At 45.0% G+C, this 27,390-nt stretch overlaps 1 protein-coding gene across 8 annotated transcripts in view; it reads left to right on the top strand.

Annotated features, from left to right (window-relative positions):
* Positions 1–27,390, top strand: part of KDM2B (lysine demethylase 2B) — a 1,898,564-nt gene that overhangs the window by 834,281 nt on the left and 1,036,893 nt on the right. For all 8 annotated transcript variants that reach the window (XM_069619581.1, XM_069619583.1, XM_069619582.1 and 5 more), the window contains exon 8: positions 4,581–4,734. In XM_069619581.1, coding sequence (XP_069475682.1) covers positions 4,581–4,734 — 154 coding nt within the window. The remainder of the gene's footprint in view (positions 1–4,580; positions 4,735–27,390) is intronic.

The following is a 27,390-nucleotide window of genomic DNA, read 5'->3' as shown; positions in this document are numbered from 1 at the left end:
GTTAGTATCCAAGTGGTTCCTGAATTTTAAAAAATACCACTCAACAATGATCTACATCACTCCAGCTTGGCCTGGTCAGTGGTGTTACCTTCATTTTATTTTACTATCTTAAGGTCTGAAGGACAGTTCTAAAGGGGAGCTGTGTGGAAGATCTCAGAGAGAACACATGTCAATCCAAGGGATCCTAAGGTCTGATGGACAGACCTATCTAAAGAAACCCCCAGAAAGGTCTCGTAGAGACCCCTGGAAACCCAGAGATTCCCAAGACCTGACATCAACCCAGAAAACTGTTCTAATAGATTTTGAGAATCACATGATCTGAATGACAAACCACCAAAAAGGTCTTTAATAGCTGTGGAGAATCCAGCATATCTCCCACTGGTACCCTGCCTAGAGTCTCCTCCTGGGTGGCCAGGAGAGGGCAGACGCTTCCTGATGCCAATCCAGGGGGTGGTGTACTACGGGAGGATCACCTGGGTAGAGACAAGGCCTAGGGTAGTGGGGTGATGTCACAGGGTGAGAAATGGTAGTATTCCTCTGATGCTTGTAGGATAATTCCAGGAGAGGTTATAGCATCTTGCCATTCTGATGAATTTAGTCTATGGTTAAAACTAAGCTAGTAAAACCTAAGATAAAAATGTCTTAAGCTGCCACACCTCCAGGACCATTCTTTTTTACCCCTAGAATCACATATTCACCCCAATACCAAAGGTATGCCAAAAGGAATGACGGAAATGTGACCTTCTATGCCCTATCTGTTCCTAAAGAGGTCAAACCCTACAATCCCTCTTCAAAAAACCTCAAGGGAAGAAAAAGCATCATTAAAACCTTTACAGAAGTAAGGAAACCAAATTTCGTATAAATTGACTACATGTCCCAGAGTCCTTCAGGGACTGTGAAGAAGAAGTGAGTTGAAGAGGCATGTAGAGGCCAAGAACAGGCAGGCAGGCGTAACAGTTTTTTGCAAGGTCAGGCAATTAGCTTAATGGGAGTGCACCTAAAGCCTACTAACCCAGCTGCTGAAGGAGGAAGCAGTAGAGAGAAGCTGGAGCAGGAGCTGCAAGGTCGGCGGCAGTAGCTGTAGAAAAAGCCGAGCACAAGGCTGGCAGTTCAATAGTAAGTGTGACCACAGAAGGGACGCCGTAGCAAAGGAAGAACAGATTTCACGTGCAGGCTCTGAGTTGGTCCTGTGCTCACAAACCCTGTTTGGCTGTGGTTGCATTGGAAGAGACTGGGAGGAACTGGCAGTCCTTCCAGGTGCGCCTAATTGCTGTGAATGCAGAGCTGAAGTCATGCATCCGCCCAAGGCCTGTGTGCAGAAGCAAGCCGAGGGGAACTGGAGAAAGGAAGACTGTCCATCATCAAGGCTGTATCTGAGACCCCTATGCTGTAGAGGGTTGCAGGTCCCAAGAGTGCCTAAAGATGGGAAGTAGAAGCAGCCCGCAGCCGCAGTGATTGTGGAGCTCCGTACTCTAAATCATCAGGAATAGCTTGCCGGTAACTGTAACCAGTTGATGCTCGCGTATAAGGAAAAGTGAGTAAAGTTGTTCGCAGCCATAGGAAGTCACTATAACAAGGGACTTGTATCACCCGCTTGCTTCACCGAAGGTAAAGTGCTTGCGTGAAGAGAAAGCCTTTCTTTTCCCCATTGTTATATTTGAGCTGTTGCCGAACGTTTGTATTTCTCACATTAAGGAGAACGTTGCCAGTGAACTCTTAAGAAGCAGCAGTTGGCTTTCCTGTTGTGTTACAAGGCTAACATCAAAGAGAGGTCACGCATATGGAACCGTGTTTCCCGATTCCTATTAAAGCATAACGCTGCCAGAATAAAAGGGAACGCACACCTTTAAGTGGAAAGTACGTATACCTAAATTTGTTTCTACAGAGAAAGTTGCCTTTTGTAGCATTCAGTACACTTATTTAGAAGTCGTAGAAGTTACAAAGAGAACAAGCATTACACAATACAGTATACAAAGCCTTTCTAAGATGAAACCAGCCTTATTAAGAACTGAACACCATTGTTTTAAGGTTGTTGAAACTATTGTAAACCCAGAGTCCTCTGATACAAGGGTGACAAGGTTATCCAAAGCTGGAAGAATGGCATTACAGCTTTGGGGTAACTACTGGAAACAAGAAGGTGTACATGAAGCTGGGGAAGGGAGTTGGGTGCTTGTTAAACTGATCTTTAATCTGTGGAGCTGAGACTGTTAAAGTAGAGATAGAAGCAGTCTGGAAGTCAAGACAGATGTTGTGGTAGCTGCAAGGTTACCTTGAGAGGCTGCCTTTTCTCGTCACACAAGAAAGAAGAGTGCCTTGCCAACCTGTAGAGGTTGAAGAGTCTTGTTTAATTTGCCTAAATACTTTACATGTATCAAGTTGCAGCAGAAGCATTAGTACCGTGGTTGTCTATAATGTTGTCAGAACATTATTATTTGAATATAGTAGAAGCAGTAGTAGACTGTGAGGCAACAGAGCCTGCTCTCACAGTATCATTGGCAGAAGGGGGTTGCTAAGAAGAGAGCAATCCCTAAGAAGAAGCATCCTGACAAATTGTTTTCAAGACGCTGCACAGATTACAAGAAGAGGAGTTGTTATTAAGCAGAAGTGGTACTTTCGTTCTGAACTCCATTAATTATTTCCTGGAAGGAGGTTAACCAAGAATACAATTGGTTCTGTTTTTTTGTGGAACTTGAAAAGGGAATCCTTTCATCAAACGAAGGAGGAACTGTTACCAGTGGATTTGTGTTTGAGTGAACGTTTGTTTTTTGGAACTCTTCAAGAACTGATTTAAGACTTTCATTTCCTTGGAAGAAATTAACTTTGGACATTTCTGGGGGAGCAAGATCTACCCAGGGCAAGTCATCCAAGACACTGTTTTTTTGGTTATCTTTTATTTGTTGTTTATATTTTGTTTTGATTGGTCCGTTGTTTAGTGTGAGGGCCAGTTTATGCATGCTAAGTGATTTTCCCTTAGTTTCTAGATTAGGTAGAGAATTCCCTGGTAGAGTAGACTTATTAGATTTTTTTTGGCATTTCTTTGTTAAAATAAAATGTCAAAGACTGATAAAACTACAAGCAGTTGTCTGCCTCGCATTACTGGCCCCCTCACATAGCTCAGAGAAATTGGAGCATTCTATGGGCTGATTACCTGTCCAAGATGAACCACAGCCTTATTTTGCTGAACCTAATTGCATGATGGTTCTGATAAAAAGAGGTTCTATCTGTGGTGTTTGCTGAAAGCTGCAGATGCGACATATTAACAAGAAGAGTAATTCCTTACATTTCTCATCTAGCTAAATCAGATTTACAACTTTCCTCCTTTATCCTAGCAAAACTCCTCCCTTTAAGTCTATGCAAAGAAAAGCCCTACAGCATCTGTAATAAAGAGTGGCTTATTTAGTAATGTTAACATTAGCTAGTAGTGTAAGTGAGATGCAGGTAATATGGACAGATAAGCCATGTGCCATAAGCTTGAGGTAGCTTTAAAGTTACATTATGTTTTTGTTACGCAAAGTGGTGTCTGATTTTGACAACAATCAGACCATCCCTTTGCTCCTTTTTTCCTAACCCTTCTTCTCTGGTGGTAATATCTTTACACATCACAGAAATGAAGAGTGCTCTTTAATGGCCTTGACAGGAAATCAGAAAACCTAAACTGCTCTTTGACAACTATGGTGCAGTTTACACTGTTTTCCTGCTTCCAAACAGTCCATAGCTAGATTGAGTCTAACTTATTCAATTGTAGGCCTACAGGACCCTTGCAAGTTGACTCGGCTCATTCCACTAGATGGATGGTGGCTACTGTTGCTCTGCTAAGGAACATTCCTATGGCAGAAATCTGTAAAACAATCACCAGGAAACAGTGCATACATTCTTGCATCATATTACCTGGTATCAGAGGCATGAGCAGTGGCCTAAGTCGGACAAGCATTCTTAAGAAACTTGTTTGGTTAAGGGCTTGCACATATTTTCTTTTCCTGCTCTGTTTTCTCCTTTGTAAATGATTGCCAATCAGTCCTTCTTTCCCCTTTTCTGATTTCCCTCCATCTTTTGTAGGAAATTGGCTTGCTATTCCAATTTTCTTTACGATTATCAGTAAGGGAAAAGTTTACTACTTTTAATCCTAGTTCTACATCATGCGTATCTTCATTACATCTTTGAACATCCTGCCCGGTACAATAAGGAGGGGATATGAAACGTGATTGAGGAGGCTGAGAATTGGATGCAACTGCCTTGTACAGTAGATGATATGCGGCAGGAACTCTGGCCGCCTTTAAGCAACAGTATCCTTTTTCCCTTACGTGTATTAGTACCTGTTACCTTGTTTTCTCTTTATATGAATGTATATGCTTTTTTGAGGGAAATTTGAACAATTGAAAAATTATGCTAAATTATTATTTTTTATTTTGAAACTATTTAATATTTGTTAAGAAAGGAAGATGTCTTCCTGTTATGTAAATAAGTGTTCTAAGGTCTCACATATAGGAGACAACATTCTGTGTTCACAAATTCAGTGGCGATAACCATGATGGAGAACTATGATTACAAGTTACTTACTTTTGCTTCTGCTTTATTTATAGGTATTTTGGTTGATTCCACCAACTTTGCAAAATTTAGAATTTTATGAAGATTGGGTGCTATCTGGAAAACAAACGGATATCTTCCTGGGAGACAAAGTCACTGGATGTCAAAAGATTGAGTTGAAGCAAGGCTATACATTCTGGATTCCATCAGGTAATGCCTATCATGAGTAACTCAGCTATGTAAGATGGGATGGCTTTATACAATTATGCTGCTTTTATAAGTTATGTATCCGCAGACCAAAGAGATTGAATTGATGAAAAAAGATCTGAATTACATCACTCGTACTAATTGTTGGTACAATGTCTTTTGCAGCTTTAACATGAAACACTTGGATGACTATTCTCACTTCTTGTTTTGTTTGTGGGCTGCCTTGTTACATGAGTGTGCTTCAGTGCCCACTGGTGCCCCATCCAATAGGAACAGATATAAAACGATGTAAACAAATGGTGCATTTATCAGAACATTTTCCTAACAAATTTGCTGAAAACAATGTTTAACATGAAATTCAAATAACATAGATTATAATCTTCCTTTTATTTGTTCTGTCTGGAGAAAAATGAAATGATGATGATTTTTTATTTTATATGTAGTTCTGTTTTATCATATGTTATTTATATGTAAAATCATTTTAAATGTGTAACTTTTGTAGTGTCTGTAGTTTTTGTGGTTGTTTTAAATGTGTATCACACAATAAATACATATATAAATACAAATAACCTAGATTTGCAATTTTACAGGGCTTCACTGAATGTTCCTAAAACCTATATGGCATCACTCTCTTACCCCACTCTAATCATTCAAGCATGTGTAGTGTCTATTTCCGGATGCTGGAATCTCTCTTTGGCCACCACATTGTTGCCTACAGTTCTATGAGCAACATTCTGTCATAGACTTTCAGTGAGCCTACTCATTCATGTGTGCTCATTTAGCCCAGAGCATTAGTACAATTTTGATGGGGATTTCTGGTGGGATAGCCCATTATGGTGCAGAGAAGAAAGGGATGTCTAACTGTAGTCTGGTCCTGACATCTGGACAGTAGATAATTTCTCATGTCAGACAGACTTTGTGGACTCAAACAGTAGAACTACTTCTCAGCTTATAGAGACGTGTGCAGGTTCTGACAGCAAGCATATCCTTTCGGTTCCACCCATCATACAGGCTCACACTGCAGAGTGAACAAACTTTATAGTGTCACTTAGGTAACGTAGATCAAGGACCAGACAACCACAGAAAACAACATTTCAGGGTAGTTTATTAGGGAACTATAATGGGGTGGGTGCAACATAATAAGTGGGGTTGGCTTAAATTGCAACTAAAACATGTAAGTATAGTGTGGCGCATGGAAGAATCAGTCAGACATGCTGGGGACATTATTCAATATCTTTAATGAAATTATAAATCAAATGCCTAACTTTCCCTATGGCTAGAGGGAATAACATACCTATCTAATGGAACTGAAGGTGCTAGTCAGTTGTCAGGAAGTCCAAACTAACTCTACCTGACCCTACCACTTTAACTAAATTAAATAGGCCAGGAGGGTCTCTTATATTCATCTGGTCTTCTTTTCAGATAGTCTCTTTATTTACAACATTTCTCTGTGACACAGATATTTCTTAACATAGTCTTCTTGAATAGTCTGTGGGATCAGTTCTTGTAGTTCTTCAAAGACACTCTTGGTTTTTGTGCTTTCTGTGGTCCTAATTTTATATTTACTCTGGCGGTCGTTGCTCACACTCTTGTCAGACCTTGTAGACTCTTCCCAGTCTTTAATTTCAGGCTTTCCTGCATTGGGTTTATCGTGACCGTTTTTGAGGCTTTCCTTGTAATGAATTCTCTGTCTCAAACTCTCTTCTCTTTTATCCTGTTCATATGGTATCTTCCCTTCCTCGCAGGAGATTTGTTTCCAGTTTCAGCTCGTCACCCACCGCGGTTGGGTTAATCCCTTTTGTGTATTCTTTTCACTTCTCTTGTTAACTGGTTTTCTTTTTTATATCTCATCCTCAGAACTGGCACGAGTTTCTCTCTTCTTGTAATAACCCTCTTGCCCAAACGGGTTATTCGTTACTTGTTTTCCCTGCTTTTTACAATTCCAATTATACAGTCTTACCTTTACTTTTTCGTCCTTAGAACTGGGACTAGTTTTTCTCTTCTTATAATAACCCTCTTCGCCAGCCAGGTTATTCGTTACTTGTTTTCTCTGCTTGTTACAATTCCAATTACAGTCTTATCTTTACTTTTTTGTTCTTGGAACTGGGACGAGTTCCTTCAGGTCGATAATGGTGCTCCGGCGTCCTCCCTCTTCTCCTGTTTCCCCCCAGTTCCTCTCTGTATGAAGGGGAAGGTGGTGGGGCTCAGCTCTCGTTTGGGTTTCCTTTGTCGCTCTTTTCGGTAGTCAGCTTCTCGTTTTCGGTTCCTCGTCGGGTCTCTGCTGTACCCTGGCCCAGATGATCAGAAGCTATCAACGATTCTTGCAATGTTATCTCGGCGTTGCAGTTTTGGTGTCCTGCCTCTCACACTGCAGTTGTGGTCACAACACCACCGGATACCTCGCTCCTTCTTTCCTCCTCACAATGCATTCCTCGCATCGGCACACGCCTGGCCCCCAGCGTTTCGTACTGGTTTTCTCTGCCTTGTTGAAAGTCGCGGGCTCCACGGCTCGTCTTCGCTCCACCTCCACAAGGTGTGATGATGTCAGGGGGCTTACCCTGCACACAAGGTTTTCCTCCTCTTCTTATCAGACTTGTTCCAGAGAAATATACGTCTCTTGTTAAAGCAACATCTTCCTTTACTTTTCCACATGGGTTTCTCTTGGTGTCCAGTCAAAGTACCGAATTCAAACGGATTGAATACCAAAGGTGAGAGTCAATTTGACCTAGAACCAAAGGGTCGAATTTATTTTTTTTAAATATTTTTTGGGGGGTTTCCGTTTTGGAAAAAAAGTGTTTTTTACCACAAAAACAGGGGTTTGGGGGGACCCCCCCCCAAAATAAAAATTTAAAAAATAAAATAAAATTCGGCCCTTTGGTTTTCGGTCCTTTTGTCGACCCTTTGTTCATTCGATCCTTTGCATTCGAAACTTTGACCTAGAACCGTTTCTCTTTGCGTTGCCTTCAGCCAAATGATAAGATGTCACATTATTTGTTATGATAGGCAGTCCCATGTAGCTTACTCCTTGTCCCGAAAGGTGGAGTCTCTCCCGTGAGGTCCCAATTGCCTCGACCCCTAGGGGATGATCTTGCAGAGCAGGCTCACATCCTTAGCCTCAGAAGGGTAATGGACCCAATGGGAATGGGGACTTATCGACCCCCCCTCCCCCCGCAAATCGTGATCCAGCACTAATAGCGCCGGACAGAATTGCGGTAAGACTATTAGTGTTGGGCAGTATCCCAGTGCAATTAGTGCCAGGATACCGCCAAAGTCGTGATAGAGCCCATAATTATATCCATTATTTATGACCCCTTATGCTTTAAATGTCATATTAGATGTGTCCTAATGTGTATTCATAGATTGTCCCAAATGCACTGATTTACATTCACATAATTGTGTTTGTTCAGCATCAGTTGGTCTGAGGAGCCAAAAATAGCTTGTGGTAACTTTTGGTGTTAAGCTAACCAGGTCCTTCTAGGCTATTAGCAGGAGCTAAATAGTTCCCAGCTCCCCTCAATTTCGAACCCTGGCTCTGGTTTCCCAGTACCTAGTACTTGACTTCTTCTGGGGTTCATGGATAGAACTCAACAATACTGGTTTTAAAGGGAATATCTCCCCTTTATTTTCCCTCGTCCTGTTTTTACCAGTCACATGTCTCTTGTCCTCCACCAGGATTTCTGGCTCCTGCACCCCAAGACACTCTACTTCCGTGGGAGCCTCCTAATCTCTGGTACATGAAATGAGAGAACTGGGAAGTTGGAGTCCTAAATGTGGTAGGACATGAAGATGGGCAACTATTAGAACTCTCCTTTCTCTGGTTCCTCAATGTATTGCCTCCTCCTCATAAACTCGTACCCCACTCTTCTGATCCCCAGGTTTTCTCATCCAGAACTGACTTAGCTTTTCCTGTAACCATATCCCGTTTTCCAACTAATATATTTCTTGTCTTAATTCCTGCACCAAATTCTCCTTGCTTTATCATCTCCATCTCCATTTTCTCTCGTTTTTTCTCCCTTTGCAATCACCTCCCATAAATGTATACCTCTTTCCACTCTTTGCTCTTTTCTGTGCCTTCCCCTCCCCTTTTGGCATCTTTCTTTTCTCAATCTCACATTTCTAAATGCACACCATCTTTCTTCGCTTCCTCACCAGTTAATGCAACTTCTTTGTAACCAATGTTCTCCAGGTCTTTCCTATCTTCCCCATCTTCTTCACCCCTCTAGGCACCACCCGTATGTGTTCTTAAGGCTGTCTTCCAACTCACAACTGTCTCCTGCACTTCCTTCACCCTCTCCTTGTTAATCTAGTCTGTCTCACTAATGTCCCTCACACCTTCATTCCCATGGGCGCCACCTCTCTCCTCAATTATCGTTTCTATCTCATACCTATTTCTTGCACCTTCTTCATCCCTCTGGGCACCACTCTCTCTCAAGTCACCTTTACTATCTTTGGCCGTCACTCCTGTTATCCTGACCAGCAGCTCAATTTCTCTTGGCTCTGCAGTTTGGTGTCCTGGGTCTCTCCTCCAGCTCCCAGGCTCTGGTGTGGCCTAACCTTCTGGGCCTCTCTTCCAGCTTCTTGGGCTTGGCTACCCCTACAGGTTCCCCTGGAATCTCCTATGGCATGATCCAAATCAGCTCTGGTCTCGCGCTCCTACTCCAAATGCTTCCAATGTCAGCCTGATCTCTTGGTGTTTTATAGGGCTTTAGCTTTGCCTCCCTGCCTCTGTCTAGTGAAAGGTGACTCAAGTGTGGTAGATGGGATGGGTATCGAATGTCTGTCTCTGCCATTGAGGATTGCTTGCAACTCTGGCTGGTGTGCTACATGGGATTGGATCGCCCCACCTCTTGGATGGTCCTCTTTCTGCCCGCTACTCCCTCGCCCTGGCTTCCAGTCTTTTTGTGGGGTAGGAAAACTCTGGTGTGCAGGCTTGGTATAGGGAATGTGGGAGAAGTTGTTCATTGGACCTGGGCGGGTCTCTACCATCTCCTAGACCACAGCTTCAAGAACCCCACCCGGCATCTTGGAGTTCCTAACTCCATCTTCCTCTTTTGATCGCACATACAAGGACTGGCGGTGGGATCCACCCCCGAGGATGGCTTCCAGTTCTGAAGTTGGAGTTGAGGCTGGCTAGTCTGCTGGCCCAGCCTGCCAGACGGTCCTCTGGTGTGCATTCTCTGGCCCTGCCTTTGGGGTGGATTCACCCCCATCTGTTATCAACTCTGAGTGTGGTGTCTTTGGGTGAGAACTGGCTGATTGCCTCTGGGATTCCCTGACCTAGTTCAGATCCCACTCCTTCGAGTAGATTTAGGAGCGGGTTATGCACGTGCACAGGGGGAACCAAGTGTGCAGGTGCTGCTGGCTCTGCAGGATTGCCGCCCCTCAATTCTTTTAAAGGGGGAGCAGCAGCTATATTTAGGTACAGAGTCATAAGCTTTAATGGAAGCAAAGCCCTGTGCTATGGGTTTTTGGAACTCCTGATTTCCCCGATTTCATTAGGGTTCCTGCTTCTGAGTGGTAGGGAATGAGCCCAATTTAGGTACAGGGTGCCTTTCAGGGGCAATGTGATTGTCCCCGACCATTAGACAGGGACAAAGTAAGGGTGACTAGGGGATCCACTCCATACAGATCATTCGCTAGCTTGTGGTGGGGAGACATCTGGCCCCCACAGCGAGGTGGGGTCTTTGTCACAATAGTAATAATAAATTGATAACACCCTATCAATATAGATCATGGAAAGCCTCCGCGAGTCTTGAAATAAACAGTATAGCAACAGAAAAGAGCCCCCTGGCACCAAGAAAATGATGCCACAACATCAGCGATAAGTGTCTCCAAATGACCTTCAATTGGATCTTGAATTTCAATTTGAAATATATATATATATATATATATATATATATATATATATATATATATATATATATATATATATATTAAATATATATATATATATATATATTAAATATAAAAGTATTAATTTGCCGATTCATGCATGAATTATTTTGTTCCCAAATGCCAGCTCGTCATTGTTTGGAAATACCCTTTTTTCCAGTGTTCCATTTTTAATGAATAACCTTATTTTGTTCACAAACATCCACTTCCCACTTTCTGACAATACTCTATTTTGTTTCCACATTCCAGCTTTTCATTTGAGAAGATGTATTATGTTTGTCCTCTGATATCAGCTTGTCATTTTCTTCATGTACTCTCATTTACTTCTACCACCACAGGATCTCTGGTCCTTGGTGCCTCATTGGTGAGGTGGCTTTCGGCTGGAATTAGATGTTCCCTGGGGATGTGGGAAATCACCCACTAAGTGATGCCAACCCCAGAGGGTATTCAAGGGGATCGTCCTCATTGCTGACCTCTTTTTCAGGGCCACCCATGCCACCTAAACACATGATGGTAAACTAGATTGCTGGTGCGCTGGCCGTCTGTGGGCAGAGATCATGATTGCAGCACCTGCCCTGAGATGGAGAGATGTAAGCATGGATTGCGATCAGCACACTGTGCCAAGCTCATCTATTCTTTGCTGCAGATGGAGACCTTGTACATGAACTCTGGCATTAGGCAAGGGGATATGAGAGGCACACGCATACACACACACACACACACACACACCAGGCAGGCACCATGTTGGAATTAGGCGGCCACCATAAAATGGCCGCCTGGTTCCAATTAGCAAAACAGACACTAGTTTCTATGCATTGGGAGGTGGTGGGACACAGCGCCCTCAACTGATGCTACAGCAAGGCCAATAATCGATCTTAACTCTCATCGCCTCCTATCCACCCTCTTCCTTTTCACGTTCTTAGCTTTGAGCAGATCCCCTGCTCCCAATGCTGACACCTCTCCACTTACATTTATCTCTGCATCTTGTTTCTTCCACCCCTCTCCAGCCCAGGGGTGTTGCTCGGTCTGAAAAAGATCTGGGGCTACCCTATTGTCGGGACTCTGGGCTAGCTATAGCCTTTTGGCTGTAGCCCCTGAGCTTCTACCCAAGGCTACAACCAAAGAACCTGGGGCTATAGCCCCAGGGCCCCATAGCCCCTCAGCCCTCACTCTCCGCCGTTGGCAACGCCTCTGCTCCAGCCTACTACAAACGCGAGCCTCCTGCAACCCGCACTGAGCAACCAGGGCTGTTTGCTTGTATACTGTTCTCTCCCCCCCCCCCCCCCCCCCCCCCGGTTTGATTTCCAGTGAGGATCTGCGTGAGTGTCATACAAGTTAGTGAGGGCTGGTATTGGCTCCTGTGTCTGAGTGCATATGGGACTGCTTTGGGCTTAGGGGGCCGAACCAAGCCTCTAGCTGACCTATCCACCATTTAGAAAGTTTTGAAAGTTCGTTTTTCTTCCCTGACCCTGGTGGTGCTTGTGCTGAAATGAGGACTCCTCTGCCTCGAGTTTGTGAATTATGTGCCCGGAGCATACTAGATTTGCAAACACATGCTTTGTAAACATTTGCTTTCTGATCTCAACTTGTACACACAGTCGAAGTGGAACATTGTAACCCCTGGGTGAGTATCTTCTGTCGGGGGACAATGCTTCTGTAACTTTGCTTCCCGCAATGTTGTCTCATCGTTTGGGAAATCATAAATTGGCAGCAGTGTAACCGCGGGTCCCACACACTACGCGAAATAATGTAATGGTTGCATTGTGTGGAACTGCAACTGTATAGAAACACATACGACCATCGTCAAGTGAAGGGAAATGATTTATTTTGAAGGGAACAATCTTTTTACATGCTGGAGCATTGGGTCTGCTCACATGGAGGTTCAGTCTCTTCCAATTGGGGAAGGGGTGCATTCTTATTCTCCTGAAAGGTCTTGGAAGGTATTGGGCAGGGTCAAGCCTTTTTGAGCTGGCCTGTTCTACTTCACTTATGGAATGGGAAGACTACAGGCTCCCAGGACTGACCTGTACCATGGCACTGTGATTGTTCCCTGCCATGTGACAGAAGCTAAGGGGAGGTGACCAGGGAAACTCTGCATACACCAGGGAACAACATTCACTGGCTCTGTGTGATACACAGCCCCCCCCCCAAGTCACTGTCTTGGGGGTAGCCAGAATCAGGCAAGAGACTTCACACACCTTACACTCTTCTTCACACTCGTGCTCCTCTTCCATCTCACACAGGAAACCCAAAACATCACCCACTCAAACTCATTGTCAATAACATGAATGTTTAGCTCCTCCGTCAGCCCGCATCACCAAACTACCTCTCCTAGGAAGCAATAGGCACCACACCACTGAAAGCTTTAGTGGTCAAAACAATATTTGGAGAGGTTCCTCCTCCCGGTGAGCACCACGTTACGTGCACGCTCACACACACTTAACTACTCGTCAAGCCCTACACTGCTCAACTTAATTAACATGCCCGACCCTCACTCACATAGGGTGTAACCAAGTAAATCGGTGCAAACCCTCTCACGTCCTGCTGTCCTGTAATAATCTCACACCCCAGAAAACCACACGTCAACTCGTCCAAACTAGACAGATACCTCTGAATACACACACACACCCTCTATCTCTTCATGACTTTCATTGCTCAATCTAACCAACAGGTGTCACCGTCACTCACATGCCAGGTATAACAGTACATACCTGTCATGCCCAAGGGGTCAACAGAGGACGTGGAATGAAGTGGAAGTTCACTATTCAGTTTATTTGGGTTATCAACAGCAGCAGAGCTTCTTAGAGTAGGGTGACCAGATTTTCAAGATGAAAAACCAGGACCGCCAACAGCATAAAAGCACTACCCTGTCAATGACCCACCCCCGCCCTCCCTAACGCCTTCTCCACCTCCTCTGGGATCCCACTGTATTTCCAGCATGGCTCCTGCATATATATGGTGTGGTTGCGACTGTGGATAATGTTGATTAAAAAAAGAGCTCTTGCTCTGATTGATGTTACAGGCCTTGTTGTTTATGGTTTCCCAGCCGGTCTCTGTGGCGCAATCAGATAATTCCATGTGGCTGGTACCTGAAAGGTTGGGGTTTAAGCCCATCCATCGATGACAAATTGTGAAAGTATTATAATGTTTATTGAGTTTAGAATTGTTACCAATAAAGTTGCCACTCTCCCATTCCCCCAAACCGGGATGGTCACCCTTCCTTTCCCCAAAACCAGGACTTTGTTTTTAAATTAAAGAAACTCTCGGGACGGTGGGACAGAGCTCCCGGTCAGTCCTGGCAAACCTGGAACGTCTGGTGGCCCTATTTTAGGAGGAACTCCTCTCTCCTCTGCATCTGCAGCATTGAATGGTAGAAATGTGTCCTCCTTTCCTTCTCAAAGGGAAAGAGTTTTTTTTCCAACTGGAAACTTACTAGAGGCTTTCCTGCCACTGATGATGGCCTCCTAACCACCATAGATCCTTAAAACTATCTCCTCTGCTGAAGGTCACTCAAGAGGCAGGGGGAACAGAAACAGCAAACAGACACCACCCCTGACATTGGAAAAAGAGGGAAAAGAATCCAAAATGATGGCAAGCCTTTTAAAAATATTATTCCCCTGCCCTCGACTAGGAGGTCCCAGGGGTGCTCCCTGAATACCTAACAACCACTGGTTTTATCCAACCAGTTCCAAAGCTTGCCTTAGTCAATTGGTGGATGGAGAGCACGTTACACCTGAGGCTAAGAAACCAAACCAGGTTGGATGCAGAGGACAGTAGCTCACTGAGGAAGCTGGAGAGCACCAGAGAAAGGCATCCCTTGTTCCCCAGAGGAGGAGCGGAGCATCAGAGAGCAGGAAACCCCCCTTGATTCCCACTTAGGGGTGAATACTGTTGATCCCATAGAGGCAGTGAGTCCCGGGGGGGGCACCTTGATACTCAGAAGGGGGTTAAGCACCAGAGCAGGAATTGCCTTTGATCCACAGAAAAAGGGAGGAGCCCCGAGAGAGAGGGAGAGAGCCCTTTGATCCCAGAAGCGGGGGTGAGTGCTAGGAAGTGGGGTAGCCTCCTGATCCCTGGAAGATGGTGTGAGCCTGAAAGAGGAGGAGAGCACATTGATCCTGAGAGGTAGGAGTAAGCACTAGAGAAGGGGGAGCCCCTTGATTCCTAGACGAGGGTGTGACCCCCAGAGGGGAGAGGGCTCCTTGGTGCTGAGTAGTGGAGAAGAGCCACTCGGTCCCCGGAAAAGGGGTTGAGCATCAGAGATCGGGAGAGCCCCATGTCTCCGGCAGAGAGGGGTGTGCAGGAGAAAGAGGAGCGCCCCTTAATTAGGAAATGAGGGGACGGAGTGCCAGAGAGAAGTGAGAGCCCACGACCCCAGAACAGTTGGTGAGAACATTTGGAAACCCTAAACCCAGACAGGCAGAGAAATCATGTGGTCCCCAGAAGACTGTGTGGTGGAAGCGGGGAACAGAGCAGCCGAATGAGTGAGGCAGGAGAGCTGCTGCCTGCTTGGCACCTCCTGTGGTGCCCTTTCGTTGTTCCATTATCTCACATCCCTTGACCCCAAGGACTAAGTTACAGCGATGCTGATCTTACTCCCATGCACCATTCTTATGTGTTATTTTATTTAATAAAAACTCTTGAACCTTATTTCGTTGTCAGTATCTGTGTTATCCCGTTGGGCCTTCAGATCGTTCTGTCGGCTGAGGGACTGGCGGTCTACTGCGCCTGCTCCTGAAAGGAATTAGTTCACTGCCCCAAGAGCTTCGCAGTTATGCTGGGCTGCGTCACTTACTGTCACGCCCACACTGTCAACTGCGCATGTCTAGTAGGGGCGATGCAAGAGTGCACATCTCACACATGGTTAGAGCACATCATTAACGAGGAAACTGCCATATTCTCTTGCTTGGAACACATTATACAGTGGCTCAGTCCCACCATTCTTAACGAAGGGGCCGTTACTTGTTCTCTGATGATGCCCCTACAATTTGATACGTGTTCATCAAAAGGAGATGCCTGCAAGAGCTCAGTGGAATTACTGGTAAAAACCAATACCTTTAAACAAATGGTGGGTCTGTACATGTTACTACTGTATCGCATAACTAGTTGGTATGGAAGTGATTCTAATTTTGATAAGTAAAATAATTATTTTAATACAAGGTTTGGTGTTTTTAATATCACCTGTACTTATTTTAGCCCGGTGTAACCGTGTCTAGTCATGGAAACGAGTTTCTTCCTTGAAAGATCAGTTAGTAAAACCAGCATGACCTTATTGGCCCCTATACATATAAAAAAAGTGCCTTGCTGATCAATATTATATTCCCACCACGTTTGCTTCATTGCTGAATTCTGTATTTTAACGCTGATGACTGTTCCAACTTAGATGAACTGCCGCCACCTTGTGTTGGAATTGAAAATTGTTTCTTGAAAAAACAACACTCGGCAAATGTAGTAGCTTTTTGTGTAGGCGTTGCATAAAGGTGCGTCAGGCATTACTGTCATAATATAAATAGATACTCGCACCATTTTCCAGCTGTTTCAATCTTATATGGAGCAGTAATCTCATTTGCCAGGTTTTTCAATGATATGCTCTTAAACTCTCAGTATATTGCTGATACTGCTATAATATACCAGGAATTGTCATCAAAACCCATGAACTTAGATCATTGTCCAATATTGCCACGAAAACCTCATGTGTTTGCACAATTCTCACCGAAGCCCAGGTACTTAAGCCATTGCCATTACATTGTCAGGTACCCGTTAAATTATCAAGGTCAAGTCTTGCTATAAAATATAGCATTACACACCGTTGTTCATAGTTCCACCAGATACCAGTTACTCTCATCATTTGGCACTGTTACAAAAAACGAGGAAGAGAACACCCGGAGACCAGAATTGTAAGTTCTCACACAGTGTGATTTACACATACAAGGAGGGCACATCCCATAGGGAATAATGAAATCGAAGGCCCTCATTTTAAAGGATCCTGCCACCCCTGTGTATCCCTCCCAAAGATCATCCTGCCTACAGCCCTGGCCACCCAGGCAGTAAGTATTTGAGGGATGATGGGGAGAATGCTAAAGTTTTCCTAACGCAACAGGAAAAAACAAAGGGAGCTTTCTACAATCAATGGAAAGTGTCAGGACAGGTCAAGCAATACAGGGTATCCCCTGCCCTAGATAGTCGAATAGTTGAGTCCGAAGGTCCTGACTTTAGGTTTTCTGGGTTACTTATCAAGAGAATGTGCAGCAAAGTCGCACAGTGGTAGCGAGTTAGTGTCCCTGGGCAATTCTTTCCTTGATAGGTTCTACTCCTCCGGGATTCTGGCGGTCACGTATGCCTTTGTCACATCGGCTCCTGGGAGGATGAGATAGCGATTGTTGTACCATCATGTCCCGAGAGGTGTAATGGTATCTTCAGTGAGCAGAGCATAGTTCTCCTCCTGCCCTAGGCGCCTTCGATGCTTGGTCGCGCTGCGTGGGATCACTCTGGTATGTATTCTTCTGCCTACCCGGGTTATTCTGGACACAATATTGCTCTTCCATCTGCACTTGTTCCTGCTCCTCCTCCTGCTCTTGCTGTGCCTTCTCCAACCTCTCCCAGTGTCTCCTCCTTTCTCTTTCTTCCTCTTACAATCTCTCCCCAGCTCATCTCTCGCTTTTTGTGATACAAGCTCTCAGGAACATTGTCCTTAAAGGGATGGTCTAGTAAAAAAATGTATTTAAAAGATAGATAGGCCACATAAAAAAAAATATACTAGCATCCTCCGTTTTGAAACTTCCTATGTAAAATTTTGAGCTATTCAAGCTCAAAATTCGAAAAAGCAAGCACAGGGGCGCAGCCATTTTGTGAAATGGAGGCCCTCCTGTGCTGGCTTTTGCTTTTGCGGCACTAATGAAGGAAAAGCCAGCCAGCTGTAGTAAACAAAGTCTACCGCTGGGTGGCTTTCCCTTCATTAGTGCCGGGACTCGGAGGACGCGGACCGGAGACCAGAGCAGGAAAGCTGCAGCTGAATCTCGGTAAGTGCTATTTATTTTTTTTACAAAAAATAAGCACTAGCTGCGTTTTTTTTTCTAAGTTTTCCGGGCTGGAGGAGCCCGGAAAACTTAGAAATAAAACCGCAGCTTTAAAAACGTTGTATTTATGTTTGCGGTCGCTTTTGAAGCGACCGCAAACATAAATACAACGTTATTGTGTTGGAAAACGCTCCCAGAGGAGCATCGGAGACCCAAAGTGAAAGCCACAGCAGGCAAAAACACACGCGGTTATGTTTACATGCCGCGTAGTGTTTCTACCGGCAGCTGATTTCCCATTTGGGGCTCTCGGGCTCCCCGTGTGGAGCCCGAGAGCCCCAAATGTGAAAGCAGATTCAGGCAGACACAACGCGGTTGTTTTGCGCAATGCCGCGTTGTGTCTGCCTGAATCTGCTTTTCCATTTGGGGCTCTCGGGCTCCCCGTGGGTAAAGCAGATTCAGGCAGACACAACGCGGTTGTGTTGGAAAACGCTGCGGTTTTAAAACCGCAGCGTTTTCCAACACAATAACGTTGTATTTATGTTTGCGGTCGCTTCAAAAGCGACCGCAAACATAAATACAACGTTTTTAAAGCTGCGGTTTTATTTTCTAAGTTTTCCGGGCTCCTCCAGCCAGTAGTGTTTCTACCTGCAGCTGATTTCCCCTTTGGGGCTCTCGGGCTCCCTGTGGGGAGCCCGAGAGCCCCAAATGGGAAATGCTAAATGCTGCGTTGTCTGCCTAAATCTGCTTTCCCATTTGGGGCTCTCGGGCTCCCTGTGGGGAGCCCGAGAGCCCCAAATGGTAAAGCAGATTCAGGCAGACACAACGCGGTTGTGTTGGAAAACGCTGCGGTTTTAAAACCGCAGCGTTTTCCAACACAATAACGTTGTATTTATGTTTGCGGTCGCTTCAAAAGCGACCGCAAACATAAATACAACGTTTTTAAAGCTGCGGTTTTATTTCTAAGTTTTTCAAAATTTTACATAGGAAGTTTTAAAACGGAGGATGCTAGTATTTTTTTTTTTATGTGGCCTATCTATTTTTTAAATAAAAATTTTTACTAGACCATCCCTTTAAAAGTGGAGTAAGGAGTACTGCTGCTGGGTAAAAAGGCGAATGAGGTGACAATACGGGCTCTGACTGTCTGGACAGTTCCTTACTTGGCTCTTCTACCTCTTATTGGCCCTATGTCCTTGCCCCCAACTCCTCCCCTCACACCGTGCCCAACTCATCACAAGGGGAGTTTTCTAATGGTTTATTTTGTTCTCTGCCCAGGCCCATCATGTTAGTCAGGCAGGAGTCTCATATCTGCTTCTTGAGCCACTGTTCTGTCTGCCAAATTCATAGGGAACTGTCTCTGCTGAGTTGGCACTCCACCTGGCAAGTTTGCGGGTTAATAGCCCTTCCTTCTGTGTACATTTGCTAGTAAAGGTAAACGGTAACAGTCACTGTTCACAAGCTGAGGACGAGCATCTAATCCCTGGTGTTTCCTTTGCTGACAAACTATTTGCTTTTGGTTCCAGGACGTAACCCCCGCCAGGGATGGCCTACTCAACATGTGTTGAGCTTAGAATCCTTCTCAGTGCATGGAACCGTGAACAGAACCCAAAGCTTTTGTATACTCCTTTGTTCACTTCCCAGGTGCCTGTAATCTTCTCTGAGAATGTCTATATAGGGGTTTCACCGTGGAGCAGCCATGGGGTCCCCTGCATCATTTATTAGACACTCTCTGGATAGACCTAGAATGCACCTTCCTTTTTGGGGTCATTGAGCGTCTTGTATGTAAGTATGAGATTCGTAAAGTGCAAGCATTGCTGGGAAGCAACAGAGCGCTGCACATAGGCGGTGCTGTGATGAATCCAATGGAGTCCACATGAAAGCCCTACCTAAAGTCTCCTCTCAGGTGGCCAGGCAAAGGCAGACCCTTCCTGATCCTGGGGCGGTGTTTGCCGGCAGGATCACTTGGGTGGAGAAGGGTCCCGGGGAAACAGAAGGCCTTCATGGGATGAGACGGGGTACTTGTCTACCTCCAGGAAGGGAATATCATTAATATCAGTATATGTAATGGCATCTTGTCAAAGAGAACGGGTACTCCCTCAAGTTAATTATAACATTGTGAGTGAAGCGAATTATAACCGGTCCTAGATTAAGGGTGAGAAAAGCTCTTACAAAAATGATAACTCCCTTAGAAATAGGAAATCCCATGCGTCTCAGGAAAAGCATGCAAAGAGGGCTTTAAAAACTACCAATATGAAACTGGAAAAAGCTCAATCCTTTGTAAAACCAATATATCTTTTTATTCTTGTGATTCTCCTTTGAGGAATATGAGGAAAAGGAACTTGGTGGGGAAATTATAATGGAGAAAAATGACTTTTGTGTTAGGCACTTCAAGTCCCATGATTCCCAGAGTACTGGACGAAGAAGAGGGCAGCAAAGGCACAGGGCTCTAAAGTGCAGCCCATTAAGAATAATGACCCACACCTGAGGATGGCTGAGGCATAAAAGGCGCCATCAGGTGCAGGCCAGCAGGGAAAGGTGGAAGAAGGCGAGGCAGCCAAAGCAGCAGCACGAGAGCAGTAGTGTGTTGGGGAGACTGTCCACAAAGTAACAGAAGACATTATGTTATGTAAGGGCCAGGATGCCAGGACCAGAGTAGCGTGAGAAGTTTATGCCGGTCCTGAGAGGGTTCCATGGGCTTGAGATTTCACTTGCAGAGGTCGTGCAGCAGAATGCGTACCTATTTGTAACTTCCCCAAAGTGAAGCATTCAACGGTGGACAGAGGAGCAGCGGGACACTGGGGAAACTTCAGATGCAGAGGTCGCGCAGCAGAAAGCAACCTGTTTGTAGTTTTCCCCAGAGTGTAGCGTTCAACTGTGGCAGGCGAGCTCTGTATCGCTGGTGGAGCTGCGAGGGCTCTGCAATGCGGGAAGCCGTGCAGGAGAGGTTGCCGGGTCGAGCCAGTGAAGTGAAACAGACGATCTGGGAGCAGCGAGGTACACTGTTCTGTGAGCCCAAAGCACTCCGTAGTTACCCATTGTCTGCAACCAGACGCTCCATTGAATACTGAGCTAAAACAAAACCAATTACTGATTTTGACATATACCAAGCTGATGTAAACGAAAGCAGTTGTTAAATAGAGACTCCAAAGATCCCACCTGAAGGAGGGGAGTGCTATATAGTGGGTAATAAAAGCAGCCAATCGCACAAGGGGCCAATATCTCAAGAAGAGAATCTAAATTACCATTGTTAAAACCAAAAGGGACACACATTAAGGCAATTGAGAAATAACCGGGGTTGCCCAAGCCAAAAGGAGATAACTGAACCTAACAGTGTGTGTGAAGAATATTGCCCAGGTGTAGAGAAAGTCTAAATGTGAAGAAGAGGAAGAGTTATTATCAGCATGTGATTAATAATGCAAAGGTGGAACAAGATTGGCAGGAGGGCTGTACTTCTGATAAGAGGTTCAGGAGGAAGGAAGTATTGACTGTCTTGTGTGTGGCAAACACTTGGTGTAGTAAATAGCACCAGTGTGATTCTTGTGTCTCCTGAAGACAATTCTAAACGTAATTGTGTGAAGCAGAAGACATTGTTAAAACCTTTGACATTGACCCTTACCACAGAAGTATTTGGAGATACTAGTTGGGCCTGGCAAGGGAGTATACCAGGCCTTAGAACTTGATGACAATTGATTCTGTGTGGGCAGGAGAGTATACCCACACAAAGAATTGCAGTAGTTTTATCTTGGCTGGCAGGAGAATATACCAGACCAAGAGTGGTGTTAACCATTGGTTCTGTTCTGGCAGGAACACACCAGAGTAGAGTGTTGTAGAGTGTTAAACCTGGCATGAGAGTAATCCAGGTGAAAACTCAAAGTACTGTGGTGGGGTAAAGCTTGTGACGAAGATGTGCCAAAATATCCTGCCAAAGACATTTGTTTTGAATCTAATAAAGTTTTGAAATATTCATTGTTGATGACAAGAAACTGTCTCCAGACCTTGAATACAAGTGGAAAGAGGAAGGGCGTGTTAAACAATTGTGAACTATCTTTTTGGAATCCAAGTTGGAACTTTGGGGTGTCAAGTTGGATTAGAAACTTAACTGAAGTGGGCCTTTTTGTTATAACCCAGGATTTCCTTTACTCTTTTTGAACATTTAAATAAAAGCTTGCTTGAATCTGGGGAAGAGGGGTTCACCCAGGTTATTTAGAAGAAGAAGCTATTGTGGTGTGACTTATAATGTGATGCTTGGTGTGAAACTTCCATATATTTCTTTATTGATTTATTGTGTATAAGAGTATACCTCAATTTAGAATACCAGGAGCACAAACGGTTGCTTTTAACTTGGCATGCCGCCATGGACAGTACACAGTGAGCTGGTGGAGAGATAATTTGGGGGGCTCAGACCCCATTTTAAAGCTTCCCCGTGCACATACATTTCGTGGAGAGTGGAGAGCAGTCCAGATTGGCGAGAGAAAGGTAACCAATCTCAAAGGAAGGACAGAAACTTAAAGGAGGAAGCAGGAAGTGAAGGTGAAGGATGACCAAGAGACCAGCAGGAGGAAGGAAGGAGTAGTGAATTGTGGAGATTGTAGGTACAGATGAGGTATTGGTTTAAGAGTGAATGTGGTTCTGGAGTTCAAGTGTGCCTTGTTGTGTGGCAAGTGTGTAGAGAAAGTGTGAGGAGTGAGTGTGAAGTGGTTGCTAAAAAGTGGAAGAAGAGTGTTTCTATAGCGTGGGAGGAGTGTTGTGGTGAGAGGAGTATAGTTGTGGGAGGAGCTGAGTAGTAGTGGGAGTAGGCGTGTGAAGGGGAGTAGTAGAAGGATGAATAGAGAAGTGGAGTGGTAGGAATGGTTACATCAAAGGGTGTAGGCGAGGAGTAAGAGGAATGAAACATCTGAGGGACGGAGAACTGTGTGGAGGAGTACATTGGAGGGAGTGGTAATAAGAGTAGAAGAGATGAGTGGGTATGATGGATCCAGCCTGAATAGCGGAGTAAGTGCAAGACACTTAACAACTCCCATTAGAACACTAACTTTTGCTAGAGTAGGATAGTTTGGAAGATCCCTTTTTGTAGGGAAACCATTGGTTCCAGAAGAGAATATCACAGACAGTAGGGGTCGCCATTCGGTAGAACTAACTAGGGGTTATGGACTCCTGGGTTATGGAGGAGGTTCGTGGGTGGACGAGAGAGAGGGACAGCCCTAGGCCTCTTTCACACAATTCACAATCGAGCAGGTTTTGCAAACTTAATTAACCTTGATTGCTATTTTGCTATATGGGAGTCTTATCTTCACACTGCCAAAAGCGGTTGTGACTGGTATGGTGGAGGTAACACACAAGGCTCTGGATGGTCTAGGCAGTTTGGGGGGATCAACCAAAATGTCCACCAAAAATGTCACAACTGTCATACACTGAATGGTTAATGCTAAACTATACTCCTGGATGACTCAATTCTAAAAAAAACGAAGATGTACTTGAACATGATCCAGGATTGACTGTCCAATTTAACGTAAACCTCAATGGATGCAAATCTAAGATCCTGTTATGCAGCATTGCAGGTACAAAGCCTTTGGTTTCCAGCCAAAATGGCCATCACTACCTTTGTATGCAAAATAAAATCAACTTTTTTTCTAGACTCCCACTTCTCAACCAGTTCGAATTACAATATTGCCTACCTCATTCAACCAAAGAACACTCTAAAGCAACTTCAGTTGGTTAAAAACACAATAGTAATAATAATGATAATAATCCAACCTCGTCCTCGCATTGAAAAAGCAGGACCCGCTCCCAGGTCACTCCACTTGCTCCCAGTTTTTTTTACGTATTTCTGGATAATGCTGTTTTCTGGTGATAGACAAGAAGGTTTAATATCCTTTAAAACGTAGATTGTTGCATATGTCTTCATTTGTTCATGTTGGCGGTGTTGTAATGTTTCCTGTATATGTATTGTGAGAGGGCTTCCTCGCCAACTGTCACTGTGCTCTGTGAGAAACCTGAAGGTGTCTCACCCGCTAGGATTCAGTTCCTGGGTGTGGACCAGTGTGGGGGCGATCCCCAAGGTGAAGGGTCTTGTGGGAGTGGGACACCGGATGGTGAGACACGGTATACCCTTCCCTGTAACACCTTTAAGCCATCCTACCAGATAGGATACTTAGGAACTTAACCCCCGAACCCTTTTCACAACACAAACATTTTCTCACGGACAGCTCGCTATGAGAGGAAAATGGACTAGAGTTGTATACCTGAAATGTCCCAATGGTCAGGCAGGGTCAGGCAATTCCTAACCATCATACACACACCTGACTTCCATTACACTTTCCGAGAGAGCACACTCTGAGCGAGTCAAAGCACACAAGGAAGCAGCAGTTCCAAGAAGGCAGTTTAACACGATGCGACAGACGGCAAAACAGAAGGGGATCGCAAGGAGGGAAGTGCCCTTAACCTTTTCGACGAGGAACCATTACTTTCACAAAACCTTGAGAATAGAAAGCTTAAGACCAGGAAACCAGGCTGAGGAGACATGCATTGTGTGTCGGAGGTACCCGGGGCTCTCCCGCATCGATAATCAAGGTGGGGAGTATCGCCTACTGCCGTGGTACTGTCCTTGGCTCCTACAACAAAACAGCACCAGTGAAATCAACACAGCCGGTGAGTTGGGGAGGCCGATACCAGACCGGTCTGTGTTGAAGCCAAGGTTGCAAGCAGCAACATTGTATGGTGAACGCTGAAGGGAACAGTGTATGAAGTGCATGTGATAACCAACGGGAGTAAAATTGGACAACAGATGAGTGATTGAACTTTGAAACCAAGATACAATACCTTAGACGGAGTGGTCTGGCACTGTGTGCATGCTCATTCAAAGTTTTCTGTAAGGTATCCAACTGAGAGGTGACAAAGGCGAAAGAGTGATAATCAAAGTGGTCCTGCAACGGGTCAAGCACAATCCTGTGCACAATCGAAAGTCTTCGATGTTAATTGAGTAAAGAAAGTTTATGACAAAGTAGATAAAGTTGGCCCGAACATGAACGAGGGAGATCGGCTGAGAGCTTTTGGTTAAAGCAAGTTTGTGTTAAAGTAAAATAAAATTGGTCAGAGGGAGACTGATTGAACATTGTGTTGAAACGTATCTGAGCCCGGCTGAGGGGGATCCGAGGTGAATAGTGAATCACCTGAGAAATTGAGTGCATGTGAAATCCTGAGAGGAAAATAATTGAACACTTTTCTTTTGCATAAATTGTTCATAAATTGTGTCCGACACTATTTGTATTTAGAAGTAAGGATTGGTAATAGGTTTATTAGTATAGGCCCTTCAGTTTTGACAAGACACCACTAGGACTGCGTTATTATTATTTGATGGTTGTAGCTTGCTCCCATCTTTAGATTTAGGGTTAGATAGGAGTTTTTGAAACCCTTTTTGAAGTTCAATAAACACCCTTGAACTGTGGTCACTTGTGTCTGTCTTACTGTTGATACCATGCCTTCCTTACAGCTCCCACAATTGAGAGCAAGTGTATGTGTTTGAAGGGTTTTATTGAACAAAACAGAAATAAACTGTCAGGATGGTAGCAGTGATCAGAAAATAAAAGATGAGGAAAAGCGCTCTTAAGGCCTGATTCACAGAGGCGTTTCATAATGGCACAATCCCATTGAAAAATGTTCTGTGAATCCGTCCTTATCCTCCTCCAAACTCTTGTCACACTGCTTCTTCTCCAACCCGCTCCCTTCACCACTCTCCTCACCTGAGTCGTTTGTCTCTAGATAACGGTGTGCAAGGTAATATTTTTCTTTCTTTAGAAGAATACGCCTACCTCGGGTAGAAGCCACAGTGACGTCAGTAAATGGCAACTCTGCGGCCCCTATCCCGGGGACAGGCTGTAAGTAAGGGGAAAAAGCCCGAATGGCAGAAAAACCCCTTCCGGCAAGAACAGGTAAGTAGAAGTCTCGTGCAGCTTCAGGGTGTAGAGGAAGGAGCAGCGTACCAGCCGGGCTGCCCGAGTACAGAATAGAACCGAAGACTGTCTGAGGTATGAGAAAAGGTAAATAGCGATTGTGACCAGAATTCCCCAGAGGAGGGAGAGTAAAATGCCAAATAGCACAGAACGGGGAGGAGATGAGGAGGGCCCAACAAGTCAGACCAAAATAGAATGGGCAGAGGATTAAGCAAACAGAATGCAGCCGAAGCCGAGAAGGGCTCCGGAGAGAGGAAAGAAAAAGAGGGAGAGAAAGAGAGAGAGAGAAAGAGAACGGCTTCGAGCGCTAAGTGGAACAAAAGCGCACAGCGAACAGGAGACAAGGGAGAGAGGAAAAGTGAAAGAGCTTCGGTGCAAAGCGAAAAAAGAAAACACTAAGCGTCTTCACCAAACGAGGAAAAGCTATCCGGAACGGTTGCAACGCCCGACTGCTCAGAGTGCAAAGGCTATGTACTTCCCAGCGGCGGCCATGTTGGAAAATGACTAGAGCGTAGCTTCTCGTTCCAACACAACGTGATGGAACATTCAATGGCGGAACAGTCGCCAACGCGGTAGTAACCGCCAGTTGGTCGAGTATATGACAGAATCAGGCCCTTAGTGTCTTGGTCTAATGTGAAGGGCAGTGTCTCTCAGGAAAAGGGTCATAGAATTAGGGCAATTAGGGCAGGGTTGTCTCAAAAGGTAAGAAAAATGTTCAGTATCACAAAGTTCCAGAAAACTCAAAACAAATCCAAAGTAGGTGAAAGGTGCACAACAGAGTGTCCAAATGTTCCTCCAAGTTCCAACAAAAGAAGTGCTAACAAATCAAGTGTTCTCAAAATGTGTATGCATGTTTAATGTTCGTACTCTTATTATATTTTATTTCAGGGCTCAAAATGTGCACTAACGGGGTGGTGTGGCCAAGATGGCGGCAGAGTAGGATGCTCATCCCGGACCGCCTCCAAACTCCGACCCTGTTCAGTTTCAATTGGCAACTACAACCACATTAATTACCCCCGAATGACTGCTGAGGCATCCCTGTAGCTGGGAATTGCCTTGGGCTACAGATGCTCCGATACACTTTAAACCCGCTCAGCATTTGAATTAGCACTGACTCGCCCCCGGGGAACCCAAGATGGCGGCTGCCGCTCACACTACGGCATGAATAACGCAGACCATTGCTGTGAGCTTGGTGCAGGGCCCGCCCCGACAGTACAAGCTGCCAGGAGCTAGATCGAACAAGCGGCAGACTCAGGTGTGTGCACTGAATTCCTGCGAGACTGGCTGGGGCCGCGAGGAGAGGCAGGTGACTCCCTACAATCCAGCTTTGGAGTAGAGGCAGCAGGAAGATTGAGGTGGGCTCCCTTGGCCCTGCGCCGCCCACCTACCAATGAGGTAAAAAATATGGGGGCCATCTTCAGCTCGACTCTATCCTTCTCGTCTGACATCACGGACATCTCTAAAAAGTGCCACTACAAAGTGCACCTTCTCAGAGGTATTCTACCTTTTCTCACCTTCCCCCATAGGCTCACCGTCTCCAGAGCCTTGGTGCTCTTTAGGCTGGACTACTGCAACAGCCTTTTTCTCAACCTGCCCTCTTCTATCCTCCATCCTCTTAAACTCATCCTGAACAGAACCGCAAGACCTATCCTTGGCCTCAAGCCCAAGGACCGCATCTCTCCAGTGCTGAAATCCCTTCACTGGCTCCCCGTGACTGCAAAGATTAAGTTCAAGACCTTTTGCATTGTCCACAAGGCTTTCTGAGGCCTGGTCCCACTCTATCTGCAACGCTTTCTTCCTAAATA

This window comes from Ambystoma mexicanum, chromosome 10, assembly GCF_040938575.1.
Source record: "Ambystoma mexicanum isolate Mex_15411 chromosome 10, UKY_AmexF1_1, whole genome shotgun sequence".
In the NCBI taxonomy this organism is placed as follows: domain Eukaryota; kingdom Metazoa; phylum Chordata; class Amphibia; order Caudata; family Ambystomatidae; genus Ambystoma; species Ambystoma mexicanum.
This window is presented reverse-complemented; position numbering and strand designations above follow the sequence as displayed.